At 32.6% G+C, this 17,104-nt stretch overlaps 1 protein-coding gene across 5 annotated transcripts in view; it reads left to right on the forward strand.

The window, feature by feature from the left end:
* The window catches only part of LOC149490398 (uncharacterized), a 103,819-nt gene that overhangs the window by 37,036 nt on the left and 49,679 nt on the right, over positions 1-17,104 (forward strand). For all 5 annotated transcript variants that reach the window (XM_089703809.1, XM_089703786.1, XM_089703777.1 and 2 more), the window contains 2 exons: positions 13,852-13,907; positions 15,756-15,816. In XM_089703809.1, the coding sequence (XP_089559935.1) occupies positions 15,770-15,816 (47 nt within the window). In that variant the 5' untranslated portion in view covers positions 13,852-13,907; positions 15,756-15,769. The remainder of the gene's footprint in view (positions 1-13,851; positions 13,908-15,755; positions 15,817-17,104) is intronic.

The raw sequence follows: 17,104 nt of genomic DNA on the forward strand, positions 1-17,104 counted from the left end.
TAACAAAATATCAAGAGCCAATACATAGGAATTTTCTTATTCGACTCGATAACGCTACTAAACGTAAACATTCCTGATACAAACAACAAGGGAAAATGCCAGTATACTCTATTACGCAATTTTCGATACTCGTGTTATTGGCATGATAAATTATCATGAAAATTTTTATTCTGTCGGTACCCCAAAACCTAACTCACATTTGGCTGTTTGCCAAAAGGAAGAGAATCCTGGCGCAGAGTCAGGACGTTTTGATATTATCGGTTTTATCGTCTGGATCTACTTAAGTTATATGAAAATTACTGTATATCTACTTATATAATGTTGGCTAAGACATTGTTCTGATCTGAAGAACATTGAGGAAGTATTTGTTCATTTCTTTCCGTACATGCATTAAAATAAACTCTTTAAAATAAGTAAGTATATTAAGTTTTTAGTATAGTTTAAGAAAGAGTACAGTCATTAACAATGGCACCCCTTTCTATCGATAAGTACTTACAACATTTTGTTTAAAGTAATACAAAGAATAATTACGAATTAAGTTGCGATTAAGTTACGAAATATATTTCAATAATTTAACTTAAGGAGTAACTACTTCAGCAAAGGAGAGTCGCTAAGCGGGCGGCCATTAATTTTTATAGAGCAAGATTTAGCGACCCTCCGCCTGAGTTCCGCCGAGTTAAGCACTGAAATAACATTGCTAAACTTTCTCCGCTTCCGTGTTATTGTCCATTTCAAACTTTACGACTGTATTGACTGTTAATTATTTGATGAACGTCCAAAATGTAAACAGCCGGTCAATTGCCCCGAATTATTCATTCAATTTAAAGTAATAAAGGAGCCAAAACTTTACAAATTAAGTATTCAATTAGACATAAATAATAGTGTTTGATATTAATTTAAAATTGAGAACAGTTAGTGACTAATCTTAATCAAAATCCGTCTTGAATGGTGTACTAATTTTGTGATTAATAAATGTAGGTAACAATTCATTTCATCCTTGTGTGCTTTATGTAGATCGCTACACCTTCGTTAAGGCTTTAATGACAATGTTCTCCTTTCATTAAGCCATTGTGAAGGTATTTCGTCACGTGTCTGTGATATGCTAATTTGCACCCGAACATTCAATATAGGCCGATCCGTGTATCCCTCGATGCCTTTTTCATCGATCAAAATGTATGCCGCTGCTTTGATTGTTATTACGCGTATTCTTTTAAAGTTTTTATTTTATATTTTGGCCCACTTATTCATTTATAGTTCATAGCTTCATTTATATCTTATATATTTTTGAGAGATAGGTAAGGTAACGGCACCAGTCGTGGACAAGCATCCAGTAATGGACAAAATAAATATTAAATTTAAATATTAAGACCAAAATTAACGTTATATAATTTGGCAATACTTAAAATAAAAGTTTGGTTCATAAGCTATCAAAATACGACATTTCATCTTATTCGGCCAAAATGTTTGAAGATGGCAGAACGTTATGTTTAGATGCTGCGACTCGTTTCGAAGAAATCCGTTTTTACTAAGAAAATCCTTAAGGAAGTGAGGACACAATTTTGGTTATAAGAATTTTTGTATAAATGTCAGCAAAATTTGATATTACTTTTATTTATAGTAGTTAAGTGTACGAAATATTACACGATTTAGTATCATGATAGGTTATGTTGTTTAAATAAAATTCATCAATGTCCATAACTGGATTTAATTCTATGGATAGATCCATTTATGGACATTTGTCGAAAATAAACTTTTTTTAAAGGTATTAATTACATGCGCTTTTCTGTATTGTCTTTTCTTTCTGATTAATAATATACCTATCACGACCATTTCAAACAAAGGATTCCAATATTGTACAACAATTGTCCATGACTGGATTTGCTTTGGTTCCTATAATGGACATTGATATTTTTTGTTAAAATTACACTAATGGGTCCAACAACATAATATCTAATAGAGAGATCTAGAGAGTTCTCTGATGAACTGTTTGGATCGTTGTCTGCTGCTAAATTCCACCACCATATAGCACACACGCTTAAATTTCATCCACACCATCTTGACAACAGTTTAAAAAAAGCTTTTTGCCTCGTGCTACAATTTGGAATCCATATCGATGGACCGATCAGATTAAGGCTGCTGGTGGATTCAGATTGGCAATTCACTTCACGAGTGTAGCGGAATGCCAGGAAATAGAGAGATATGGCGGAACATCGTGACGCGGGTAACATCTACCCCCCTAGAGTGATATGACGAAGAAGAAGAAGTCCCAAAATGGATGGAATCAGGAATGGCAGTACTTTTTTTAGTTATATTTTTCATCCCTGACTTAAAAAAAAACCATATTGGTGTTTCTTAACGGACATAACTCGTATTTAACGATGCATTTGTCCAATTTTTGCCTAGAAAATGGAAATTAAGACTGTTTTAAATATTATAAGAATGCAAAATAATTAATAAGTACTATTTTTTATAAATACATCCCCGATTTATTGTATTCCAATCATCATTTTCAAGATTCTATTGATAACTATAAGTCTTCTTCAATTGTAAATAACTGGAGAAACGACATTAGGTACAGTCCATAAATGGGTGTTCATAACTAGATGTTGTCCAAAACTGGGTGTCCATCATTAGATTTTTCACTGTCCAACACTGGTGCAAAAAAGTGGTTTTTTAATTTATAAATAACTTCATTATTTATGCATTGTAATTTTTTTTCTAACATTGGTTACGTTAAACTAACATTGAACTAAAGGTATAACTAAACAATATCCAATAAAGTTAAAAAACCTACGAGAAATTTGCAAAAAACTTCAATTTTTTCCTTAATCTGTACAAGACTGGTGCCGTTACGTTACATATCTAAGTTAAGAAATTGAAAAATCTTGTGCTTTTTGAAGAGATTTCTTTTAACATCCAGCTTAAGCTTAATGTTATATCTCCGTTGTTCAAAAAAAAACAATAAGGTCGGATACATATCTCTGACTTTTTCAATTCAACCAATAGAACTGTAATACATTACTCAGACAAATTCATTTTTCTATTGTTCGATTCAATAATACCCATCCATAACAGATACCTACTTTAAATACGTAACACTACAATCGAATAATTGATATTTATGACTTCGTTAATAGGAATGGCTGTCGTAAATAGTGATTCAATAAACTTTTACAGCGCTGTCATCCCAGCTTACTTTTAAGTTTTAACGATCAAAGGCAGCTTTCATTACCTCTTGTTAGTTCGTATATAATACATTAAATAGATATGTTTGGTGCGAAGCTTAGGCGATATGTAGGTCAGTGGGGATACTGCATTCTGTTGACACTGGTGTAAATCGATATGGTAACAATGCAGCCCAATTCTGTGCTCAAATTCCCGCTTCGGACATGAATAGTTCTTGTTTACCAACACTTCTCCATTGTATTATATTTTAACTTACATTAATACGTACCATGTGTTATGTGAGATCATGAAGAGACGTAATTATAACTGTAAGCAGCTTTTAACTCATAATTTCCCTATTGTTTTTCAGAACGTTAGCACACTCAAAGGAGTTGTTAGCCCTTTTTCGTCACAACAGAAAAATCTCGAGAGTAAATTTTATGTTCTTAAATAAAAGCTTTAAACATGTATTTTTCATTTTATTACACTCTGTTCTGTACACAGGTGAGTTATTGCAAGCACTTTAACTAGGAACAATATGTGCATTGTTTCCGAGGTGCGATTTATACACCGACCGCTCTCACGGTGAAACTTTCGTTTTTGAAACGCCTTGATTTGATCAGCTGCCTTTTGTTATGCTATCGGAAAGTATTAAGTGTGTTAAAACACCGCAGATATGTAATTTATTTTAATACATGTATAAACATAAATTACATTTAGAAAACATATTTTACATGGTTACAACTTACATACCTATACATTATTACATACCGTTAGGTAAATAATAAATATACTAAAAATTTTTAATTCAATAGGTACACTGTTCACGTATTTGTGTTGATCCAAAACAATATCAATTCTGTACGTCGCCTGATAAAGAATTATTTTTGTTATAAAAATCTAACGATAAATCATAGAATATAATATCTAATAGCAAACACCGCGAGCCAGCTCTTGAGTCTTGCCTACAATAAATCAACTTTTTTGTGTGACCGGTAAACTAAAAAGTGAATATGATTTACCTATTTATGAGAACAAGATAAAACTTTAGGGATAAGTACTTTATGTGTGACAGATAATTGAAGTCGTAATATAAACATGAAAAGCTCTATTCCCAGACCATCAGTCAGTTACAATCGATATATTTTACGCTTATCAAAGATAATAGGCCGTAACTGTTCCGTACAAGTTATAGTCTTTGTGGAGAAGCTAATTTATTATTCACAATGAATTACTCGCGTTCTGCATTTTTCGCCCCAAAGGACTTCTAATGTCCTTTCATTTATTCAACAGGACCGTCTATTTAACGGCAATATTTCTTGCGATAAACGTTTAGAAGTTGAATGCCCAAGACGATACTTGGTCTCTTATTATATTACCTACTCAAATATATCATTGTTGTATATTTTATTTTATCTATATTAAATATTTGGTTAATAATAAAAATAAAAGACTCATCTATTCACCTATTCAGTTTTAATTTAACGTAAATAAGATTACGTTTCTTGAAAAACATCGAATAATTACATAAAATTAACTGTTACCACCTTTCAGGGCCGTTAACATTCAAGGAGCATCTATCACGTTGAATTTATGAGGCAATTTCTGCTGAATCCTGTTTTCATTAATTCTTATACGAATTCATTAGCAATTATAATAAAAGGTGAATACATACAGTTTGCTGTTGTTTGTTTTTGGTAGAGACTACGACATATTATGTGCTGCAGACTAATTCAAAATTTACCTATATCGTTCTATATTGTAGAATTGTATAATAAATAGATACTATGCATAATAATATAATTCTAATTCAAAGTAACTTTAATTTAAATTAATATTTATCGTCCAATATACAAACGTATCAATTTTTAAAAATAATATGATCGCTTATAATAAATTATTCATTGTCATTAACTATAGGTTATAAGAAACGACCTATAGGCTATAACACTAAAAATTAAAATGAACTACTCAAATAGATTGAAAAATATGTTTTCAAACTATGTCACTTTGTAAATCACTTGTAAATAAACATTATGTAAAAATCTAAACTTTCCTGCATCAGGTTTGAAAAATGTTTCTTAACAAAGTTGTTCTGTCGTCCTTAAAAATTCATAGGCACTTTAATTAAAAAGTAAAAACTTTTCAATAAGCGCAGTACGAAGGTTCTATTCGCATACCAACTTTATCTTTTCTTTTTTGTGTAAGATTCATATTCATTATTCATTATTCATAGCATCTGTTTGTGAATTATGTAACATCCAACAAAGTTTTGTAATTAATAGAAATCCTTAACGTAAAATATTATCTATATTGTTGATCGAGATTTCTGTATTCCTACGCGTGTTCCAATTTCCGCCTTATACGTACCAAACTTATCGGGATTACACCTACAGTGTATTAGATTTTCATCGAGCTGGTAGATGAACAAACTTGCGTAAATATTTGTCCCTATGTTATCTGTTCTGTGCACGATATAGGCATAACTAGGTGATTGTAACAAACAACTCAAAGCAAACACACTCCATATATTTCTATTTTTCCGAAAATTGGCTTCATGTAAATTTGAACTGGCTGGCATGGCATATATTGAAGGGGCCCGCCCTGTCGCTTCCCTATATCCCAACACTCGTCTTTGATATACGCCTTTTGATGTCTGCTTTGCTTAGTACAATGCTACTTTCGCTCCCCTAGCTGAAATAACTTTCTTTAGAGGTTTTAGCTACATTTTACCTCAATGATGGCCCTCAGCATAATGCTACGCAGACAACTTAACACGTGCTATATCAGCGATTACAGGCTAATTTCATATTACGGCATCGTGCTATTACGTGGCTATGTCAGATTACCATAAATTTGGAATAATTCTGTTGCATTTAAACTATTACACAACCATAATGACTTAATGCTGTGCAAATGAGAAACATTTATATTCTTCACCGCATTTTAATGACAAATGGCATAAAGCGAATAACGAATAGTAGTAAGTTGTAAACGAATGTACTGTAAGTTTTTCAAGTTATCAAAAGTGAGCAACATTAAAGAGTGTTCTTCCGCAACGGACTATTTTAGCCACGCACGTCTAGCCCGTGATCGAGCTATAAAAACTTTTACTACCTCATTTAACGTGCCGCCTCACAGATAAATGTCCATAGTAACGACTGAACTAACGGATTATGTTGTTTGGAAAGAAATGTAATCACAACAAGAATCGTCTTACATTAAAGGCAAGATCCCCTTTAACTTTCCCTTTCATTGACTTCACCATAATTTTTTAGCTTTCCTCGTTTTAAAAACTGTATTTAAATCTTTCGCTGTAGTTAGGTGCAGTAGCTTGCTTTCTTATGAGCAAGCTCGTAGCTTTGCGTTGAAGTTTTTAATATCTTCCTTTGTACTGGAATATTAGCAGAGATCAAACTGAAGCTCGTTGCTTAGGTGCGAAATTAAAACTAAGGAACTTTTCTTTTGAATGGAACTAGAAAGACTTTTGTCATGACATACCATAATATTTACCTATGTCCATAAGTGATATGTAATAAAAATGAATTTGTCCCGATCTACACCCGCCTTATTTTTAATATATTATGTACTGTAATAAATTTAATATAACTGTTACATAAGATTAAAAGAAATATATTATAGAAGTTTACAGTATATACTCATTAGAAATTATGAAAATACGCTCGCGTAAAATCTACAAATCACCGTGATATTTAGAGAAAGCGCCAATTTCTCTAAATATTAATTGAAATTGCGAATATTGCAAAAATCTATCGTGAATTTCTAGAAAGCACAAATGGGAAAATAGCAAAGTTTCATTAAATACAAAATAAATAAGTTTCAGTCAGTGCCGCCTCTTGTCATCAGATAAGGACCGAGCTATTTCGTTGAATAACATTTGAATTTTTTCAAGAAGATTGCAGTTAAACTTGCATGCAATGTGAAACAGAGTCGCGGCAGTAAATTTAACATAAAATCTGACTCGCATTTTTATATCTTATTTTATTATCTTTGTGTGATGTATTTTTATATGAATGATGTAATTAGGTAAACATTTACCTAATTACATCATTTACATCATCACGTTAATTAAATTAAGCGGAATGTATGTAAAACATCGCCTTTCATGTAAGTCATAATATTTTGTACCTACTTAAAATCTATACATCTACATTCTGTTTTACTATTGCATTACATATGTGATATGGACGTAATCCATACTAATATTATACATGCGAAAGTAACTCTGTCTGTCTGTCTGTTACTCAATCACGCCTTAACCACTGAACCAATTTGCATGAAATTTGGTATAGAAATATTTTGATACCCGAGAAAGGACATAGGATAGGTTTTATCCCGGAAATCCTACGGGAACGGGTTTTTCTTTAAAAACGCGGGCGAAGCCGCGGGCGGAAAGCTAGTAATTAATATATTGATTAAACTTCTTACTTCTACTGTCTTTTTATTAGATTTGGTTATCCCTCGTATTCTTAAATTATTCATTGTTTTATTTTTATTATTTACTAGCGACCCGCCCCGGCTTCGCACGGGTGCAATGCTGATAGTACTAAATACACTACAGAAATACTTTTAACGTTGTATATAAAAACAGCGGCCCAGCCGGCCGGTACCGCGACAAACGGTACGTCCCGCAAATCTGTAATATCTTTGAAAATATTCTCTTAAATCATACGGTGTAAAGGGCCATATAGATCTATATTAAATGAACAATGTATTCAAGGTATTTAATTGGTTAAGGATTAACGCTGTATTGGTTAAAATCGCTTCGAAAATTAGCCATTATTTGTCGTAAAAAGTAAATGACAAAAAAAAGTTATTGTGGGTTATCCATAAGAGATAGACATATGCCATCGCGGACTTTTCTGTAGACCTTTTCAATGTGTACAATATTTATTACATTATTTTGATAAAACTCGTAGGGTTCAGCCTGCGTTTGCAATGTAAGCGGAAAAAATGTAATTATTTACGACATAACATTAGAAACCTCAAAAATAACAGTACTTCTCCACTATTTAATGGATGTTATTATACATATAAACCTTCCTCTTGAATCACTCGATCTATTAAAAAAAACCGCATCAAAATCCGTTGCGTAGTTTCAAAGATTTAAGCGTACAAAGGGACATAGGGACATAGGGAAATAGGGACAGAGAATGCGACTTTGTTTTATACTATGTAGTGATTTGGCTGAAATTAATATCAGCGATTATCCCAACTTGAGTATCATTCACTAACACACATTTATTTATTTATTATCCTATAAAATATAAAATAAACATTGAAACGGACGGACTGTAAAAGAGTTTAAAATTTTTAATTAAACCAACATCCGATATTTAATCCTTTATAAGAGAGGCTACCTTTCTGTTTTGTTTTTGACGGAATCCATTAGCAAATGAGCATAATATAAACGATGTTTATAAAAGGTCCATAGTTGTAAAGTTTGCACAACCAATTTGAAATAAAAAAATTGATGCCTATTTGTTTTACAAAAGTTATAAAATATATTCATTACATATTCTATATTGAATTTCGTTTGCTTTTATATAATTATGTGAATAGAAATCTGTGTTATTTATTTAACTTAAGAAATATTTACTTCCATCTTTTCTATACCAAACAGAAATATGGATTGAAATATTCCCGCAAGAAATTCTTCGAAGAATATTAAAATGTTTATATTATTTTATTTTTGTAAGTCGAAAATAATTATAATCTGGGTCGATAACAGAAAGCGAGCGGGCAAAATTAAAGTTTTCATTTTAATAATTTAAAATAATTTGGAAAATCCAAAAGTGCACGCCTCATAATTTTTTTTTAATAAATATTTATTAATTATTATTTTTGTTTATTTAATAACAATTAAACCACATCGAATCAGACCCTGAAAAATGAAAGGGTTCTATTCCTGAGCATACTCAAGCGTAAGAGAAAAAAAAAGACTCGATTAGTAAAGTATTTCGGTCGCTATCGTGTTAACAAGAAAAAGGATCCGCACATACAGACACACAGACGTCCAAGACAGAACTTTTTTAAACTGTTTTTTAACTAGTTTAAATAACAAAAATGACATCAAAAATATCATGAACGTTAAAAATAGTGTTTTTTCTTAATATGTGTGTGTATGTATTATCTTACAAGTGCAATGTATGATACATAAAGACATTTTAAGTTTGAAAAATCAGATGTTTTGCGCGAAGTGACAGTAGTACCCACCTCAACGCTTCGCTTATGAGGCGTGCAATAGAGGATATTTGAAATAATGATTTGCTCATGAATTGAATAGACAATGCAGTGGAGCTGTAAATGAGATTGCGGTGTGCGAACTGGGGCTGCAGGCGGCTGCCGATAAGACTCCGCTTGCCTTAAAATATTATTTGTTATCACCAGTGTGCTTTACGAAATGAAAATGCATTAGAGTTCGTACATGTTTGGAACCGAGCCTTAAAAACTCGTTCAAATATAGAACACGACTGTTTCATAGTGCAATATGTTGTCGTCACGTCATTCAAGTTGCTTAACCTGTCCATTATAAGTTATAACCATGTTATAACTATAATAACCGTCTATTACAGATTCGTTAGTTTTTATATCTCATTATTATTATAAGAGATTCCATGTATGTTTCAAATTTTTAATAATGCGAGTCTAATTGTATTCAACGGCTCTTTTGTAACATTTGAATGGCAAATATCAAATTACACAAACTCGTATTTCAAATTGCGCTTGTCTGGCTTTCTGAGTGTGTCGTCTTTCCGTCAATCGAAATCGGAATCTGAAAGTAAAAGAATACATAATATTGCGTGATTATGGTTCCTATTATCGATACATATTTCCCGCACAAAGACAAAATAGCGGTTATTCGTTGAAATTGACCGCTGTGACCTACATTCACGTAGCAGGTCATAAATATACGTTATAATTGAATAAGTATTCCTAATTAAATATCTACCTACTTTTAAAAGTAAATAAACTTTTTCCCATATTAACAGCAATCCTATTTATATAAGCTATTTTTTCTCATATGTACACATTGTTTTATAAAACAGATATCATTATAGTAGTTTACGTAATGTCCCCAAGTGATAAATGTTATAGAAAGTGGTGGCGCTCTGTTACAACGCGAACGTTAGCGCCCACATCGTAGCGATACCCTACATTTTGTTTTATTTCCCTATACAGGGTGTCCCAAAAAGTAGTGATGAACGGAAGCTGGGAGGTAGAGGACCTAGAGAGCTATCCGAATCACCCCCATGTATGTTATGCGATTTTTCGTATTTTCGGAGTTATGACATTTTTTTCAATTTTTCATCTATCGCTGAGTACGATGAGATTTTTATTTATGGTGACGTGACTTATTGCGCTAGATGCTTGATTTTTTTTTGTGTGGTAAGCTGAAAGATAGGCCAATTCAGTATGGTAACATTTACTATCGTTAGATCTTCGAATGGAATAAAAAAAGAATTAAATGCCAAGAAAGATAAAATTACCCAGTATGTTCACAACTTCAAGGGCCCATAAAAAAATAAAATCACATAAAAAAAGTTTTCCATTTGGCTTTTAAAAACTCGCTCTATCTATCAGGTAGCTACCCTAAAAATTTCATTTTATTATTCAGAAGGCTTCAATCGAAAAATTGAAATCTAAATGTGGTAAGTGCAAAAATTTTATTAACATGATGATCATTAAAACCAAATTAAAACCCATAAATAGGTGTTTAATTACCAGAAATTTTTAAAATAACCCCGCTGTTGCTCAATGCAAGTGCGACATCACCGTAAAAAGTTGTCTTTTAAATGTCTGAATGCCCTTTTATCATTTTTAATGGTTTCTTCTGCTACTATGAATTTCCGGGTTATTTCGTCCAAATTGTAGCATTCTCTCAAGTAGCCGAGGTCTTTTTAGTATCCCCATTGAAACAAATCAATGGGGTTTAGGTCGAGGGACCGTGCAGGCCAGGCTTTAAGGCAGGCGTCACCAGCGCATGCGCAGGCTGCAACGACCAATCCATCTTTCAGGGTATCTTTGCCCTTTAGCCTGGCCTCGACGGTCCCCGGACATAAACCCTATTGATTTTTTTCCGTGGGGATACTACAAAGACGAGAGACTGCCACAATTTGAACGAAATAACCTGGAAATTCATAGTAGCAGAAGAAACCATTAAAAATGATAAAAGGGCATTCAGACATTTAAAAGACAACTTTTTACGGTGATGTCGCACTTGCACTGAGCAATAGCGGGGTCATTTTAAAAATTTCTGGTAATTAAACACCTTGTTATTGGTTTTAATTTGTTTTTATTAATCATCATGTTAATTCAATTTTTGCACTTACCTCATTTAGATTTCAATTTTTCGATTGAAGCCTTCTGAATAATAAAATGAAATTTTCAGGGTAGCTACCTGATAGATAGAGCAAGTTTTTAAAAGCCAAATGGAAAACTTTTTTTATGTGATTTTATTTTTTTACGGGCCCTTGAAGTGGAGAACATACTGGGTAATTTTATCTTTCTTGGCATTTTAATTCTTTTTTTTATTCCATTCAAAGATCTAACGATAGTAAATGTTACCATACTGAATTGGCCTATCTTTCAGCTTAGCACACAAAAAAAATCAAGCACCTTCCGCAATAATTGACGTCACCATGAGTGAAAATATCACCGTACTCGGCGATAGGTGAAAAATTGAAAAAAACGTCATAACTCCGAAAATACGAAAAATCGCATAACATACATGGGGGTGATTCGGATAGCCCTTTAGGTCCTCTACCTCCCAGCTTCCGTTCATCACTACTTTTTGGGACACCCTGTAGAACGTTTAACAGGCAACAGAACTAAACTGGTTAACACATGGACGACTCTAATGGCACTCTCCATTGTATCTCGCTAACTAGGCCACTTGGCTCCAGGATATAGGACAGTTTAACACCGCTCGCTAACCTGTTTCATCTATTTTTATGAGCAATTTAAATAACAATGGAATTGAAGTTGACACATTTAACGCACAATATGTCATGTTTGAATGAAACTTTTATACACAGAAATAGGTCTCACGTAGTGCAACTGTGAATTAACTGACTTTTTGCATTTGTTCGTTAATTTGGTAACGTTTTAATATTAAACTTGCCGCCACCGATTAGCAAAATACTAACTTCCTTCCGCCCCCCGGTTCATGAATCGGCGGATCTTTTAATATCGCCTTCGGGAACTGTCTGAGATCCGAATTCAGAGGTTTATTAGCTTACGTTCTGTCTGTGAACTATGGACCGTTGCCAACCCCTACTTAAACTTTCTTTTTGTTGTTATTCAATCGGAGCATTTAAAGCGTGAAAATTATATCTAACTTTAGAGTATTTTTGAACTTTAATCTTGAAGTAACTATGAGGTTTTAATATAAGTGAAAATGAGCCTATTTTTTTAATGTTTTATGTAAGGTGCCATCTCAATCACCAATGTGCATTGTGCAAGTATGTAACCATGATTTTTTTTAAGAATTTTTACGCCATATGTGAAAGATTTCAGCTCGATTTAGATGTTCTTAAAACAATCTTAGTCCTCCATAACATTAACTTTATAACAGCTATACAATGACATGTCACTAAACGATCAAATAAAGTATACCTTTTACATATCAACATAAAGATTTACGACCAGGAAAAATCTGAAACGTTCAAAATTTCGTGTAGCACTTCGTAGGCCGTAAAGTATTTTATTACAGCCACAGGTGCGGTTTTGGAGACCGCGGCTCACTTTGCTCGTAAATTCCTGTTTACATGTACGAGTAGCTCCATTGACTTCACAGTCAAGTATCAAGAGGCTTATCTTCCTATACTAAATTGTTAAGACCTGGTTAGATACATTTCACACGAAATATTTGGTTTTAGAGATAGAGTTTGTCGTGTTTACTATACCTACTACCTTGTCTAGGTGCTTATATTCAAAATGCTAGATCATTATAATATGTAGGTGTTAATAACGATCATAACAACGACGATGTTTTGACTTTGATTTGATACGGTAATTAATTGTTTCCTAAAGTAATCATACTTAAATTTTAATAATATAAAGCTTTGTTTTATGTATAGTATTATAATATTATCTGTGATTGGTATTTAATTTGGTATACTGCTAGTAAAAGTGTGACCATAATATCGGTCTCGTGACATATAACTATTGGGAGACTGTCGCCGACCGACTCAATAAATAAAAGCTTTTCAATTAAAAATCATTGCTCTATGAAACATATTGATGACAAAGTATTGGTTTTATAAAGTTTTCATAAAATAGTAAATACATATTCAAAATTCCTTCTGCAATTCTGCATTTATTGATATTTTATCATAATTAATACATAATTATACAGGACAATCAAATACATAATTGTTTAATACGGCTTATGAGTTATTCTCGTGTTTGTCGGTAATAAATTGATCTGAGCGAAATCGAACACAAATTCAATAACAGACTCGTGTTTATGACGTCATTATTAGTGAGTTCCACTGCTTATAAATAAAACATACGGTAGGGGAGACTGGAATATGTCAGATCAGCGGTAGTGGTCTCATTCAAATCACAGATATCGATTGCCAAATAGTGAATCGTGGAATTGTATTGTGTCTAGTCTCTGACAAAGGAAAAAATGTACTCACTCAATTTTTTTTGTTTCAGATATTATTTGGAATGGTCCAAGTTCGAAGTCACCGAATACGGCCCCAAGCGTCCAGGTATTTTTTCAGATTATTTGAGTTTAAAATTTTAAAACTGCTTAAATTTCCCATTAGGTAGTTAGTCGTTTCTTAAAAAATATTGTTGCATTTTATCTCCGTTTACTAAAATTATTTATTTTTCAGTTTCTAGTTAGTATTTAATTTCTGCCTTAGCTTTAACTTTTAACTATTCGCTATTTTCAAGACTCCGCTTATTTTTCATGTGAACATGGGCCGCATAAAGCAAAACAAAAACGTCGACAAAATTTCATGCGAGTTCCCGCATCAAAAGCTGCGTTATTTCGCATACAGATGAAGCGCTTAACTTTAACAGCATACAACAAAATTACGCATGAATTTTGTTTATCTCTCTTCATTTGTTTTCTGACTATAAACAATAATGAACGCGTTTTATTAGCCCATATAATTAAACCCAACGTATGAGTTGTTTCAAAACATGACGAGCTTATATTATGGATGAGAACATGCCTCAAGGGACTGGTAAGGTCCAATTAAACGAAGAGCAGGCGGCCCTACTCCCTATAAGCAGTCATAGACTGACAAATCAAGGAAGTGTTTCATATGACGCAATGTTAGGACATGAATACCTATGTGTGGGTAACGGCGGGATCGCGTGTCTAGCCGAATTATCGCCAACATTATACACAATGTGAACTGAAATCCAGCGATAAATATGGCTTGTAATCCACTTACAACTGCCCCATTAATTTCAGACATACGCGACGGTATAAATTAACTATATCGTTACGGCACGCGTCAAAGCGCTAATGTTCATTAATTGACACAAATAGTAGATCTATGTTTGCATTATTTAGTATAACGCTTACATTTTATACACAATTATCTTGTAAGATTTGTTTATAATTTATATAAATAAGAAACCAGATTATATTGAATTTAATTTAATTGAATGTCCTAATCTTGTTAATCTATGTGCTCTATCCTAGTTTAAAATACCTATATATATATATATATATATATATATATAGGTATTGTAATGTTATTATGTTAATAGCCATTATATGAACCTACTTATAATACAGTATTACTTAACACAATTTAAACATAACAAAAGGCATATAAATTGCTTAGCACGTTTGCAAATCCCAGGAAATTTATTTCAACCCTTAACATAATGAAGATACTAAAAGCACCATTATCTCGGCGCATTTCATAAACTATTTGTTGCCTTGGCTTTATCAACAGAAACGATGCTTTAAATCGCTCCCCATAAATTAACGTGTTGGATCAATCTGCACCTTTTGTTAAGATGTCGCTATTTGAATAGACACTGCAACGTTTCAACTGAAATCTTCGTTAGTAATCCATCTGGCTCCAACAAAATTGATTGCTCATTAAACTGCCAAATCGGTGTTTTTGTTCAAATTCTGCTGAAAGTGCTCACTTTTAGTCGTAAGTTAATTACAATTATCATTTAGATTGTATCATTGTTTGATGGCGTATCTACAAAGTTCAAAAGAGATTTTAGACATATTAATTGATTTATGAAATCTATTAAATTGTAACTTAAAATTACAGTCTTTTTAAGGCGATTTATGAAATATTTTTTTGACTGTTAAGAAGTCTGTCTGGCTTTAGTTATATGATTATGTTAATCACATACAATCTTCAACTCATAATATGCACTTATAACATACCATATCAATGATTTGACACGATGTTAACGAAGTCCTTTTCCAGTCTAGTAAATTGGCCCGCTTAAATTACCTGTAATACGTTTGTCAGCATTATTGGTGAAATAATAGATGATCTTGAGAGTATTTAGAGAGCTAAGACGCGGAAAAAGTCCGACGTCCAACGTTAATGGATGGTGGTTTTTTGCAGGGTGTGGGCGTGAGATGGCACGAGCGGGCATGCTGCACAGGGGTGGAAAAAATGCTGCCGAGTAAGTGTTCGCTTCTTGATATTTACTTGTAACATCTTATTGGTAATAACGTAGTCTTCAAATTTTAAATTCATCCATCTCTGTAGTCTGTTATTATTGATGGTTGTTTTTACAAGTAACTTATTGATCTATAATGCAAATAGATCTTTCATTTTAGTCTGGCCTAAAATTATTTTTCGCGAACTACGCGACATAAAAAATGTTATATTAGCTTTCAAACCAAAAAGAAGTAGCTCATTTTCAAATAAATTATAATAAGATATTACATAACATTATAGGCGGAAAACAACTGAGAAAATATTAGGACGTGTTATATCCGAAATCAAATTATACTCTTTTGAACACGATTCAGCACTTAACATAATTGGCACATACTTGTCGCTAATGGTCACATATTAAAAGGCGAAAAGATGCTTTCTACGCACTTCTTTGATATCAGTAAATTCCTTGCCGCCATTCGCTATATTATATAATATGTATTTCAATAGATATATCAAGGGAATAGGGAGAATTGCTTGCGTAAAATAAATCTACATAAGCATTTAACATTTTATCATAATGTTTTGCAAATTTTGTACCTGATGCAGCTAATATCTGATACGTATACATACATAATCGAGACTTGTGCGTAGACAAAGTGGATTGAAGTTCACTAGAGGACCGTTCACAACGTGGTACTTAAAAAGGGTGTTTTAGGGAAGAGGGGTGCGTTTCACCGGGCGTCAGGTGCAAGCTTGATAGAGCAATTACTTATTTTAATATTTTTATACGCTCTCCTGCGAACGATCTCGAGATGGATTATTATCTGGTTGTGTTTATTTAGATTGAAAAAAGATAGAAAGAATATTATTGCCATAGCAATATTAAGGTATATAAAATGTAAAATCTTTTTAATTCAAATTTGACGTCGGTAATTATTATTTTGTTTGAAGATTCGAATTTCTAAGTTTGAAAACTATGTATTAACATTTATTATAATAGAAAGAACATAAGAATGCAATATTATAAAATTTACAATAATTTTATAATATAAACTAGCGGTCCGCCCCGGCTTCGCCCGTGGTACATATTTACGTTTTCTCTACATAAAAACCATCCTCGTACTTCAAGGAATATAATAAAAAAGAATTATCGAAATCGGTTCAGCCGTTCTCGAGTTATGCGCTTACCAACACATTTTGCGATTCATTTTTATATATAAGAAGAAGATGTCAGAACTAATCACATTGTATTTACGGTAAACTTCTCAGACATCCCAATGGATCGGGATGTTGGGATGGTTACTTAC

Source organism: Colias philodice, chromosome 2, assembly GCF_061535455.1.
Source record: "Colias philodice isolate Cphi_HAF_F1 chromosome 2, ilColPhil1 Martin Lab GWU primary, whole genome shotgun sequence".
NCBI lineage: Eukaryota > Metazoa > Arthropoda > Insecta > Lepidoptera > Pieridae > Colias > Colias philodice.